This window comes from Poromitra crassiceps (assembly GCF_964638095.1).
Source record: "Poromitra crassiceps genome assembly, chromosome: 10".
NCBI classification, from domain to species: Eukaryota; Metazoa; Chordata; class Actinopteri; order Beryciformes; family Melamphaidae; genus Poromitra; species Poromitra crassiceps.
In genome coordinates, this window is record NC_139631.1 from 9752449 (window position 1) to 9766858 (window position 14410).

Consider the following 14410-nt stretch of genomic DNA (forward strand, 5'->3'; position numbering starts at 1 on the left):
GTTATGGATATTTGTCTGGCTCGCTGCTGCAGTCTTGTGAGTCTATGAACTTGCATGAGACAGAAAGAGAAAGGGCAAAAAAGGCAGTGATAGAGAAGGGAGTGATCAACTGTGTCTGTGTATGTCTTTTGGTCTGCCATAGATGTGTGTGCATGTGTGTGTGTGTGTGTGTGTGTGTGTGTGTGTGTGTGCGTGTGTGTGTGCATGTGTGTGACTGTGTGTGTGTGTGTGTGTGTGTGTGTGTGTGACTGTGTGTGCGCGCGCGCCCCTGCGCAGGTGTTTCACGGTTCTCCCATTCCATTCGTGTGCCTCTAACTTGCTACATAACTGCAGCCATCACATCACCGCCGCGTTCCCACACACCCTCTGGCTGGCCCCTCTGAGAGCGTTCGGTAATGTCTGTCTGCAATCGCTCGCTTCACTCCACTTGGAGCACGCAGCGGGAGAACTGCCTGATCTGTGTGCAATCAGGCTGGTGGTAATCAGCCCTGCATCTGCTCTGCTCAGTCCCATGCGTATGGTTCACTTATCTGTGCTGTGTTGCCGAGCAGCCAGAGCCGTGACGTCAGCCCCCGGTCTCCCCCGACCATTACTGCTGTCAGCCTTCCAAAAGAGACAGCCAGTGTTTCTTTTCTCCCCCTGTTGTTTTTCTTCCTGTCAGTCTGTGGCGTACGCATGTAGTTTGTACATCTCTGTTTTGTCTGTTATCCATCTCTACTTTCACAGTTCAATTTGAATTCATGTTATTTATATTGGCTCTTAGTCCCCCAGCAGTTGTCATGATCAGCCCTCCAATAAGTAAATGACTGGAGCAAGGACAAGGAGAGAAATGGGTTTGGATTGTCTGTCTCTTACTTCATGTGCTGCTGGCTTTCTCAACCAGCTCTTCCCTGGGAGATGACGCATAGCCTGCTATTAAACCTGCTTAAAAACTATTCATATTTTTAAAAGACACATTTTTGTCACAGGAATGAAATACGCCACAATGCTTCACATGCATACACTTTCATTCCTTTAATACTAATCAGATTAATTGATGTGTGTGTGACAATTATACATTGCGCCAATGTTATCAATTTCCCTGCGGGGAAACAGTTATAGCTTTATCTTATCAGAATATCAGCCAATATTGGCCTTTCAGAAATAAAATGGCATATATTTTAGCGATCATTTACCAATGAAATTATCAAATTTTTCAACACAACACAAATTTCAACACCATCGTTTATTCTTAAATTGTAAGATAGTCAAATTCACGCTAAACGTTGCAATAAATAGTTGAATGATGTAACCCAGTACATTCGTGTGTAATTGAATTCCCTGTGGGTTTAGAGACAGTATATAGATGGATGGTCTGAAGGGCAGGAAACAAGTTGTAGCTGTCAAATGAGCCACTGTGTTGCTCTTTGTCTCTATTAATCCTTGAGCAAAGTCAGGAATTCATGCCAAGTAGGGATGTTCATCAATTATCGAAAATCGATAATCGATCGTTAAGGATTGGAATCGATCCTGTGGCATTTGGATCGATTTTTTAATGATTAAAAAAAAAAAAAAAAAAAATTGGACTAGGTTTGGGTGGAATTCGTTCCTCCTCGCCCCACTCCATTGCACAGCCGACTAACGTGAGGTGGAGCTTCATACAGTCTCTAGTTTTCTGGCTGGGCACGGGCCTTTGTGCCAACAAAACTGTTTTAAACATGGGGAATTCACACCGGCATGCGCCGGGGACAGCAGTGTTGGAGAGGAGACACATTGAAATAAAGAGTTCATTGAGGAGAACACGTTGTCTTTCGTATTTTCTGCCATAGGCATTCATTTTGTAAAAAAAAAAAAATATTGAAAATATTGAAAATTTTCTAAGTATTAATATGATCGATAATCGATAATTGATCGTTAATTTTCACCGATTATCGATTTTGGAAAATTTTCAAAATGAACATCCCTAATGCCAAGTACAGCTTCATCTTCCACACAACAACCAGAGACCGTGCTTAAATAGATACATTGGCTAACTCGCGGTCATTTTCCTTTCAATGATCAACATCTGTGTTGTATCACTTAGCCCCTAAATTACTGTATGTCTCCCCCTGATTGTAACCCTGACAACGGGGATTTTAATAACACGGTTTCCAATACAGCGCTAAACAATGCAAGTCATTGCTATTATTTATGCCTCTAAACCTCCCCCCCCCCCTCCCCCAAAAAAAGTATTACGGTACAGTGATTCTTTTATATATATATATATATATATATATATATATATATATATATATATATATATATATAATTGTTTTTTTATAATGTTTTTGCCAGCTGAGTTAAGTTGCCAACTACGTCTTAGTTTCCAGCACAGAAACTCTTCTGCTTGTGATCCAGTGCTACAGTTGATCTGTCAAATTGGCCCAGCCAGCACAAAGCCACACTTGCTACTGCTGTGCAGCCATAACTTACAGCATGAGACTTTTTCTCCAAGGCCTTGTGCTGGCAAGACGCTGTTCAGTGTCTCGTGTATTGGACCACTCTTTGTTTCGTTTTTTCTTTCTTTTTGTTATTGTATAGCTATTATATTAGATCATGCCACAGCTGTTCAACTCAATGGGGCATTAGATCGATGCACCACAGACAGAACAAATAAAGGCTCTTTCTATTTGTTATCATACTCATGGTTGTCAGTTTCTGCTTTCAAAAAAATCTATTGTACTGGAAGGTACAATAGATTTAGTAGCCGAATAGCCTCCAAATGACTCCAACTTTTCATGGATAATTCTCCCTTCGTTGGGTCAGTCCATCTGCATCTGCTTCATGATATGAGTACATTATTAAATCTGATTTACTGTCATCTCCAATATCTGACCTCTTATTCATTTACATGATTTTAAACGGTACGGGCCAACAAAATGTACCTATACCGCTAGAATATTTCATTGGGTATTGTCACAATGTCCATAACGTTGGTTTTCCTGCTCTTTTCACAACATTACAAACTCTCCATTGCATAGAAGATGGTAGAAAATACACAAAAAGTCTCATTTCTGCCTTTTTGATGTGTTGCCGCCCTGCGCTCCAGAACCATCCGTCCAGAGCATGTGGTACGATCGGTGTACAAGGCGACAGGATGTACTGACAACTCCAACCACCATGTGATCTACCTGGAGCATGTAGTCGTGCGCATTACAATCACACACCCTCGCCGCGGGGACCTGTCCATCAACCTGACCTCACCCTCAGGCACCAAGTCTCAGCTGCTCGCCAACAGGTACAGAAGGGCTGTGCAAGCTTTTGCAGTTTGCGTTTACTAAGCTATCACTAAGTAATAGCTACATGTGAACAGGGAAGATTTTTTTCTCTCCCTCAGATGTGCCATCCATACATTAAATTACACACTACTTTTGGTCACTGATTTACATAGAATAGCCAGTATTCAGAATTGGCTGTTCCAGAGCATCTAATAGCTATTAAAAGTGGATGTTTTACCACAAAAAGTAATCGCATAGAGCTTTAATTGAATACATTTTAAATTCAGGCTGCCTGCAACACAACCGAATACAGAAAAAGTCAAGGGGGTTGAATACAGGCACTGTATGTAGGTAGGCTCATCTTATGCTAATTGCAGTCTTGTGCAATATGTGTCTACATTTAATTAGGGACTGTAGATTGTACTTCGTTGAGTGATTGTGATTGTTTTTACTGCTATTTGCAGTACTTGGGTTGTTTCCTTGTCTGATATATTTATACTTTGTGGGTGTGTGCGTTTGTGTGTGTGTGTGTGCGTGTGCGTTTGTGTGTGTGTGCGTTTGTGTGTGTGCGTGTGTGTGTGTGTGCGTGTGTGTGTGTGTGTGTGTGTGTGCGTGTGTGTGTGTGTGTGCGTGCGTGTTTGTGTGTGTGCGTGTGCGTGTGTGTGTGTGTTCAGGTTGTTTGACCACTCTATGGAGGGTTTTAAGAACTGGGAGTTCATGACGACCCACTGCTGGGGAGAGAAGGCAGCAGGAGACTGGATCCTGGAGATCCACGACTCACCGTCTCAACTCCGCAGCCAGAAAGTTCCTGGTATGAAAGTGGCACTATTTTCTTTTTCCAAGAAGATTGCACAGTCCATTCACACATTACTTGACATTTTATTTAAAGTAGAAAGGGAGGCAGAGTAGGGGAGACACAAGAGACACTTATGGCTGGATCTAAATATCCTAGGCCAGCAGGGGCACACATGCTGCTCCGGAGGCTACTAATTTAGCTACTAATTTAACAAAACAATAAAATCCCAAATAGAGAATAACAGATCCATGCCATGTAGGTGCCTACGGTGCTGCCCAATTTTCTCAGCGGGAAAACCTAATTAGTCTAATCTAATTAGGTTGGTCATGTCTCTTTGTTTTTCTGTGTGTCTAACCACCATCATACCTTTTCCATTGTTAAAGTTGTTAATTGTTAAAGGGGGGAAAGCACAACAATCCAATTTCTTTGGTTTTTCACACTTTTTCCACATCAAAAGTCAACCCAATTTCAACCAATAATATCATCACATGACAGCTGTCAATCAATGTTCAGGCTAGGAGAAAATTCTGAGCAGGCAACATGGTTGCCTACATGGGCAGACTTTTCTGGCCCATAAATGTTAATATACTTGGCCAATAAGTATGTAACATAAAATAAAACAAACGCTAATGTCTTCATTTAATGTACAATGCAAGGACATGTAACTGGCTTGTTAAACTCGCACTCCAGGAATATCGTTATTTAATGTGGCTCGTCGGACACTTCAAGGCGGGCAGCCAGCACTCTGCCTCCGCTTGGAAATGGCTATCTGCCCGGAGGCATTATTTTGTGGTGCGGAGTGCTGACTGCTCCTGATGCACAGATCACCGCCATTATTATGGATCCCACTGGATTTGGGGGCAGAGCACGCCCGACGCAGCATTCAAGCGCCAACGTCAACTCCAGTCCCCTAATCCCAGACAGGCCCACTTTCCAAAGGTCAAATCAAACTCCTCCACATGCTATGTCCCGCCTCTCTACCCTGTTCCAGTCGGAATACGTCACCGTAAGGAATCAGAGACCATGGGAAACCCATTTCAGCTCGACTTTAATGCTCCTTGGGCCCCCTGGGACGAGCCTACGACTTTGATTTAGAAGGGTTTATTTTTTAGAAGGCAGACAGGATTTTGCAGACTTTGACTGCCTTATTCCTCAGACAGTGCAGTCGTTAGTCCGCTTATCTTTTCTTTGATAAACATACAAGACAAAACAGATGATACTAAGTATAGATGGATACATTACAGAGCCAACTTGAATCATAACAGATCCTATTCATAATTTATAGAAAACGAATGAGTACTGCAACATGATTGCCTGAACTCATTAAATTGGCATGAAATTGTATGTCTGACTATGACTTTCCGATGCTGTTTTGTGTGAAGGCAAGCTGAAGGAGTGGTCACTGGTGCTTTATGGCACCTCTGTGCACCCGTACTCGTCTCTGCGCAGTGATAAGCCGCGCTCCACAGACACGCTGGCGCCTACCGATGAGGAGTTCACTGAGGAGTACAACGGTGAGTGGATGAGGCCCGAGCCACACATTTTAACCATAGTAGCAACCACGTTCGCCATCCTTTGCTAAGGAATGCTGATCTTTAGAATGTTGGTCCTGTCACTATGGTGATGAAGGGTATAGCCACGTTAAATCTACAGTAAGCATACCAAACTATCAATTCCATTACGTCTGTTAATTAATATGCGTGAGGTTATTTATTCTACTGACCCTTAAACTGTGTGTCCCTCTAGGACCCTGCGACTCTGAGTGCAATGAGAATGGCTGCGAGGGTCCCGGACCCCACCACTGCATCAACTGCCTCCACTACTTCCTCAAGTTCAAGAACAACACCAGGTCAGAATGGCTTAAATGTAAAGTCGAGCTGAATTGGCATTTCCAGAGTATTCACGTCTTTCTTGTGACGCATTTCTTTTTTTCTTCTTCTGCTTTTTTGCCTTTATTGGATAGGACAGTAGATAGACAGGAAAGGTGGTGGGGGGGGGGGAGGAGAGGGGATGATATGTTGCAAAGGCCCACTGGTCAGATTTGAACCCGGGTCGTCCGCACAAAGCACTAATCCTGGGTGGTCCGCGCTCTACCAGGTGAGCCCCCGGGACGTCCCTCTTGTGACGTATGTCTGAGTTAAATGTTGAGTGTAGGCAGGACCAGAGACTGTGAGGAATTTGATTGGGCGGCTAGGGTTAGGGTTAGGATAGGGTTATGATGATTTCAAACTCAGCTGCACTGCACCTGTTAGCATTTTCTGACCGTGAATCGAGACTCTTTTTGTGAAGGATTTCAGACATTGTGCTTTTGCAGCGAGCCACATTGGTGCGGTCGATCAGCGCTGCACCTGGGAATGTTGTGGTTGGTGTGGAATTCTACACATTTCCCCCTTTCCATCGTGTTAAGGTCACTGGCCACTGCTCCTCCCTTTTAACTGGTGTGAATGACGGGGAGACACAATGCAGGTGGCGCCCTGATTATTTTTACTGAGTCATCCTGTTAACAGAGACGTCTTATCTGTGTGTGTGTGTGTGTGTTGTGTGCGTGTGCGTGCGTGTGTCGATGTGTCTGGGGGTGTGTGCGTGTATGTCAATGTGTCTGTGTGTGTGTCTGTGTGTGTGTGTGTGTGTGTGTGTGTGTGTGTGTGTGTGTCTGTGTGTGTGTGTCTGTGTGTGTCTCTCTCTCTCTCTGTGTGTGTGTGTCTGTGTGTGTGTGTGTGTCTGTGTGTGTGTGTGTGTGTGTGTGTGTGTGTGTGTGTGTCTGTGTGTGTGTGTGTGTCTGTGTGTCTGTGTGTGTCTCTCTCTCTGTGTGTGTGTGTGTGTGTGTGTGTGTGTGTGTGTGTGTGTGTGTGTGTGTCGGTCAGGATCAAAGTCTGTTGTAATTGCCTTTGTGTCGGTGGGTCTCTGCACTAATAAAAGACGAGCGCTGCAGGTGCATGCAGGCGAGCTGGGAGAGTGTGGAAGCTTAGGCGCTGCCTTATCATTAGCTGGCTTTAGAGGTGCGCTGGCCTTTGCTGCTGCCACGGGGGAGGAGCCATGATGAATGAAGCTGGGAGGAAGGGGAAGGGGCGGGGCTGCTGTTTAATGTTCACATAATTACATCCCTCCATATGTGTTTGATGCTCTCTTGACTAACCCAACGGTGTGGGAGTGTAACAGTTTGTAGGTGTTCTACAGTTGTGTGTGGGTGTGTGTACAGTATGTGTGTGGGCACGCGTGTGTTAGGGTTGTCAAAAGTATCGATAGTATCGAAAAGTATCAATACTGAAAAATTTTAACGGATACAATACTCTTTTGCAACAGGTATTGATAGTATCGATAAGTAGCAATACTAAAAAATACAGTTTCAATACCAGCAGTGCTTTCTTTAAGTGGAAAAATCACTGATCTTCCCTCCCTATCATTGGTGGGTAGGTGTTGCTTCAACAAGCTAAACATGGTCTGATGGCTAGAGCAGGGGTCATCTGCTGTCTAAGTTCAAAGTTTTATAAGGCCGCCCTAGATTATAGAAAAGTGTGCATCTGTCCATCCATCTGTCTAACTTTATTTTTATGCCTCTTGATGTGACGTCATCCCCCCTTCCCAGGGTATCGGAAATGGTATCGATTATAGATATTTTCCTGGGTATCGATCGATATCGAAGTAGACTGGCTGAGCTGGCTCGCTAGAGTGACCATGAATTGGGCCGAACACGGCCTCACCTGCTACATGGGCTCACAAACGCAGTTCGGCCGCGCGGCCTCGCCAGCTCAACTGGCGCAGTTGAGCAATTGTGCGCCACGCAAACCTCCTGTCCGATTAATCAGGTATAGAGAGATGTTTCCTGACAACATGACAATGCTGCCATGTTTTTGCTGCACGCTGTTAGTGGTGTCCTTGGTGTTCCAGTGTGGATTTTTACCAGCCACAACAGCGTTGGCTGGTATTGTTTTCACCTTGTGTGTGTGTGTGTGTGCGTGTGTGTGTGTGTGTGTGTGTGTGTGTCATGGAAAAGGTGGTCCTCCTGGAGACACCTATTGTAGCAGGAACTACCACAGAAGCGGTTTTGAGTACTTTGTCAGAGGTTTATGTCTGTGGACAGACTTAGCGAAAGCGATAGCATCAAAACTAGGGTTGCAAGATGTGCAAAGAAAATCATATTGAAATATATTTACATATATTGCGATATGAGTCATGATTTTAGTGGGAATGCAAATTTTTGCATTTCATTTTCACTGAAAAAAATATATACAGTAAAAATGAGGATGGGATTTTTGCTGTGGTATGTACCAAATAAGCATGTTCCCTTATGTCTGGAAAATGATTTGTGTGCCAGGGCATCGCTGCAGCACCACAATGCTTAATGCTACAGTAGGTTGTGACACATTTTACCTTCATCGTATTGCAGCTGCTCCTGCAATTTAGATATTGAACTCTGCCATATTGCGATTTCGATATTGATTCGATTAATTGTGCAGCCCTGGTCAAACCCCCCCCCCCCCCCCCCCCCCATCCCGCATCCCCCATTGGTAGACCATGTTATTAAATGACTTGCCTGGTTAAATGCAGGTTAAATCAAACTCATCATTTCAGTATAGTAGAGACATATTGTGGTGGTGAAACACACACTTGTGTGTGCGGACACGTGGCTTCTGTGTTTCACACGTGCCGTATGTGTTTCTTGGAGGAAAAGTCGAGTGTGTGAATAGGCTTAAGGTGTGTGTACATGTGTGTGTATTTTGTGGTCTGGAGGATTTTGGAGTTCCTTTTCACCTTAAGGAGGGAGCCTCAGCGTGAGATGAAGGGGTGATGGAGGGCTACGAAGTTATCCAACAGATGTTACACCTGTTCACCATATAGCACAGGCACGCACACACACACACACACCCACACTCTGGCTCTTGCTCTCTCTCGCACACACACACACACACACTCTCTCTGGCTCTCGCTCTCTCTCTCTCTCTCACACGCGCGCGCGCGCACACACACACACACACACAATATGGTTTATATTGGTATATCATACATTTGGCCAAAGTGTGACTTTACAATGGGCAGTTTTCCCCAAAAAATATTATTTGTTTAATCCATTAAAAGTATCCCCACTCCTCCTATATTTTATTAGATGGGACCAGCATCTCTATAAGTCACTCTGTTGGTTGGTCGGTCCACAAGAAGTCCATCCCCCTTCAGCGGGCACAGTGTTCGCCCTAGAAGGCTGAAATTTGGCACGGAGGTCAAGGTGTGTGTGTGTGTGTGTGTGTGTGTGTGTGTGTGTGTGTGTGTGTGTGTGCGCGCGCACGCAAAGGTGTTGTGTTCATACCAATTGGCTAAAAGGGGAAGGGGGGACGTGGGTTTGAAATGCAGGATGCGCCGTGGGCTGAAATGTGTCATGAAGGTCAAGTGTGTTTGTGTGTGTGTGAGTAGGGTGGGCTGCCCCTGCCATCCTGCATTTCGTAAATTTGCATATGTGGTGGGAAGCCAGTGGTGTATGTGTCCTGGTTGATGCACTAGTGCCTCCTCTGGTCGGTCGTGCCGACTGTTCAGTCGGAAGGGGAACTGGGGGGAATAGTGTGATACTCGCATGTGCTACATCGTCCTGCCGGTGACACTCCTCGCTGTTAAGTGAAAAGAAGCAGCGAGCGACTGCACATGTGTCAGAGGAAGCATGTGCTAGTCTACAACTCTCCCCAGATGGGCAGAGGGCGTGGAGCTGCAACCAGGGCAGCAGGTGGAACAACTGGGGAGAAAAAACTTGAAAACATATATATGTTTTTATTCATGTGTGTGAGGTGGAGCACCCCCCCCCCTCTACTTTTCTCATTCAGAGTTGTTGTATTGGCATGACGAATATAGCACAGGCAGGCACACATTCTCTCTCTCTCTCTCTCTCTCTCTCTCTCTCTCATTATACTCATACTCACATGAGTGCACGTGTCAGACATATGCTTCATATTTGGAAGCTTTGGGTTTTATACTGAGCTGAGTGTGTGAGAGGTCATTATTGTGCAAGAATTATGCCGATTTGGGCTTCATTATCACAGAGCCGGCGTGGCCTCTCTTCTTCGCTTCACTTCTCGTCTCCCCTCACCTTCTTTAGACGCTCTCGTACCCAACTCACCTTCATTTCCTCTCCCTCCCTCCATCACTCTCTCTCTCCCTGTCTGTCTGTCTGTCTGTATCTGTTGCAGGATGAGCATCTCCATCACTCTCTCTCTCCCTGTCTGTCTGTCTGTATCTGTTGCAGGATGTGCGTGTCCGAGTGCCCCACCGGCTTTTTCCGCGACGACAGGAAGCGCTGCAAGAAGTGCTCGTCCCTGTGCGAGACGTGCGTGGGCAGCCGTGCCGACCAGTGCACCACGTGCCGGGCCGGGTACCACCTCAACGAGGGCTCCAACACCTGCGCCGCCAGCTGTGGCGACAGCTTCTACCTCGAACACGGTATGTTGGAGGTGCCACAATGCATCTCTCACTGTCGGCCATATTGACTCTACATTATACAAACTCTACATCCAACTCATATAGGGATGGTGACAATTATGCTTATCTGGGGATATGAGTCCATACGCAATATGGGGTTCGCAATTTGATACAACCATGCTATGATGTATGTAATAAATATAAGTATGACACACATCTTTCTACCAATGGCATTGGCCTGCTTCAATGTAAACGACTTGAAAATGTCAGTACAAATTGTAAAATGATATCATTTGGACGGAGAGTTTGTGAAATTGTGAAATAGTTTTCTATATATACACTCACTGGTTGGTGTTGTGTTCCGTGGATATCAATGTAGAAAAGATGGCTGCCAGCACCAGACAAAGTAATAAGCAGACTGAGACAGACTGAGACTCTGTTTATAGATGGATTGGCAGCTAAGCTGGTTGAAGTCCTCAGCAGCCCTCCAAGTCTCTGGCAGCAGAGCTGATGTGAGTTCAGTCATAATGTTTCAACTGGCCAAAATGTAGTGGAGATTTTTTTCCTTTCAGAGTTGCCACCGCTGAGCGTTGTGCTGTACTAAGCACTCAATCTGGAGTGTATTTTCTCTCTGTCAGGCTGGCAGTCAGCTGAGGTGAACTCAAGTTTATTTACTGTTTGACAATGATTTGTCTGAATAATGCTTTTATTGCTGCCTAACTATTTTTAGACAAAGTGATATTATGTCAGTATAAGGATGTGTGTTTTTCTTTAAAAGATATATGCTTTCCTGAATAGTACACATTATTGCATCAGTTCTGATGTTTGAATTTCAGGTCTGGTTCTCGTAAGGAAAATTATTTTGTTTATACTTTGGTGAAAATCAGAAAAGAATAATATATTGCTTGTATACTTCCAATAATAAGTTTAGAAGATGCTCCTACACATCTACATTTGTTGTTCGTCATTATTGTTTGGATCATTGTTCAACTTAAAGTAAACCCTCTATCATGCAGGCCCAATAGAGAGGCCTTTCTGAAAACACATTGACCCATAAAGGACATTCTGACCTTGAGTCCTCACGACTGATACCTGTCCATATGCTCTGTCCACCCTTTAATGACTTTCAGCTTCCTGAAAATCTTACCAACCATCCCACACTGACTCTTTCCTCCGCTTCTTACCAACCGTCCCACACTGACTCTCTCCTCTGCTTCTTACCAACCATCCCACACTGACTCTCTCCTCTGCTTCTTACCAACCATCCCACACTGACTCTCTCCTCTGCTTCTTACCAACCGTCCCACACTGACTCTCTCCTCTGCTTCTTACCAACCATCCCACACTGACTCTCTCCTCTGCTTCTTACCAACCATCCCACACTGACTCTCTCCTCTGCTTCTTACCAACCATACCACACTGACTCTCTCCTCTGCTTCTTACCAACCATCCCACACTGACTCTCTCCTCTGCTTCTTACCAACCATCCCACACTGACTCTCTCCTCTGCTTCTTACCAACCATCCCACACTGACTCTCTCCTCTGCTTCTTACCAACCATCCCACACTGACTCTCTCCTCTGCTTCTTACCAACCGTCCCACACTGACTCTTTCCTCTGCTTCTTACCAACCGTCCCACACTGACTCTCTCCTCTGCTTCTTACCAACCATCCCACACTGACTCTCTCCTCTGCTTCTTACCAACCGTCCCACACTGACTCTTTCCTCTGCTTCTTACCAACCGTCCCACACTGACTCTCTCCTCTGCTTCTTACCAACCGTCCCACACTGACTCTCTCCTCTGCTTCTTACCAACCGTCCCACACTGACTCTCTCCTCTGCTTCTTACCAACCGTCCCACACTGACTCTTTCCTCCGCTTCTTACCAACCGTCCCACACTGACTCTCTCCTCTGCTTCTTACCAACCGTCCCACACTGACTCTTTCCTCCGCTTCTTACCAACCGTCCCACACTGACTCTCTCCTCTGCTTCTTACCAACCGTCCCACACTGACTCTTTCCTCTGCTTCTTACCAACCGTCCCACACTGACTCTCTCCTCTGCTTCTTACCAACCGTCCCACACTGACTCTTTCCTCTGCTTCTTACCAACCGTCCCACACTGACTCTTTCCTCTGCTTCTTACCAACCATCCCACACTGACTCCTCTGCTTCTTACCAACCGTCCCACACTGACTCTTTCCTCTGCTTCTTACCAACCATCCCACACTGACTCTCTCCTCTGCTTCTTACCAACCGTCCCACACTGACTCTCTCCTCTGCTTCTTACCAACCGTCCCACACTGACTCTCTCCTCTGCTTCTTACCAACCGTCCCACACTGACTCTCTCCTCCGCTTCTTACCAACCGTCCCACACTGACTCTTTCCTCTGCTTCTTACCAACCGTCCCACACTGACTCTCTCCTCTGCTTCTTACCAACCGTCCCACACTGACTCTCTCCTCTGCTTCTTAACCGTCCCACACTGACTCTCTCCTCTGCTTCTTACCAACCGTCCCACACTGACTCTCTCCTCTGCTTCTTACCAACCGTCCCACACTGACTCTCTCCTCTGCTTCTTAACCGTCCCACACTGACTCTCTCCTCCGCTTCTTACCAACCGTCCCACACTGACTCTTTCCTCTGCTTCTTACCAACCGTCCCACACTGACTCTCTCCTCTGCTTCTTACCAACCGTCCCACACTGACTCTCTCCTCCGCTTCTTACCAACCGTCCCACACTGACTCTTTCCTCTGCTTCTTACCAACCGTCCCACACTGACTCTCTCCTCCGCTTCTTACCAACCGTCCCACACTGACTCTCTCCTCTGCTTCTTACCAACCGTCCCACACTGACTCTCTCCTCTGCTTCTTACCAACCGTCCCACACTGACTCTCTCCTCTGCTTCTTACCAACCGTCCCACACTGACTCTCTCCTCTGCTTCTTACCAACCGTCCCACACTGACTCTCTCCTCTGCTTCTTACCAACCGTCCCACACTGACTCTCTCCTCCGCTTCTTACCAACCGTCCCACACTGACTCTTTCCTCTGCTTCTTACCAACCGTCCCACACTGACTCTTTCCTCTGCTTCTTACCAACCGTCCCACACTGACTCTTTCCTCCGCTTCTTACCAACCATCCCACACTGACTCTCTCCTCTGCTTCTTTTGCGACACATGTTGCCTGTTTGTGGTCAACTGATGTGCTAGAAAGCTCTAGAACAGGCGATATAATCATATAATCCATCATCTCTGGCATGCAAAAAGAAAAGCCGACATTTCTGATCGGGAGGAAATGAGAAACATCGATTTAAAGAGAGAGAGAGAGTAGCCTATAGTGCCCAGTGCCCACGGAAGTCCACAATGCTTGCGAGCCTGCGAGGTAATAACGTAGGCTACTAGCCTACTTTTCAAGACTTGGATGCGCAACACCAAACTTTTCAGCAGCAAGCTCCTGAAATGGACCAAGTGATGCTGGTAAGAATAGTGCTGCTCTGTTTATTCTCAACAGAAAAACTCTGCAGCTCCGCCTACCTGCATCTCTCTCTCTCCCCCCCCTCCCTCACGTGTCGGGGAGGGCGAGCTACGGCTGCATGTAAACGGGAATATTAGTGGATTATTCATTTAGTCGGAATATTGTCATTTTCCGAATATGGGCAAAAAGCGGAATATTGTGTGCATGTAAACGTAGTCACTGACTCTCTCCTCTGCTTCTTACCAACCATCCCACACTTCCTCTCTCCTCTGCTTCTCATTTGTGAGCAGCTCAGTGTAACTTCCCGAGCAAAAGCATAAACAACCTTTTTTTAGGAAAAGTCTAATGGCAGTTACACCAAACAGTTGTGATTAGTAGTCATGTGTGCCTTGGCAATAATCCGGGAATAATACAACTATTTTATCCACATAGGTTTATCTAGGTTATGTATTTTCCAATCCCCACTGAGGGCCTAGCCGTCCATGTGCATTACCTCAAAGCG

At 45.8% G+C, this 14410-nt stretch overlaps 1 protein-coding gene across 2 annotated transcripts in view; it reads left to right on the forward strand.

The window, feature by feature from the left end:
• pcsk5b (proprotein convertase subtilisin/kexin type 5b) overlaps positions 1-14410 on the forward strand; it is a 98726-nt gene that overhangs the window by 69928 nt on the left and 14388 nt on the right. For both annotated transcript variants that reach the window (XM_083644821.1, XM_083644822.1), the window contains exons 12-16: positions 3068-3256; positions 3911-4047; positions 5415-5546; positions 5779-5881; positions 10259-10452. In XM_083644821.1, the coding sequence (XP_083500947.1) occupies positions 3068-3256; positions 3911-4047; positions 5415-5546; positions 5779-5881; positions 10259-10452 (755 nt within the window). The remainder of the gene's footprint in view (positions 1-3067; positions 3257-3910; positions 4048-5414; positions 5547-5778; positions 5882-10258; positions 10453-14410) is intronic.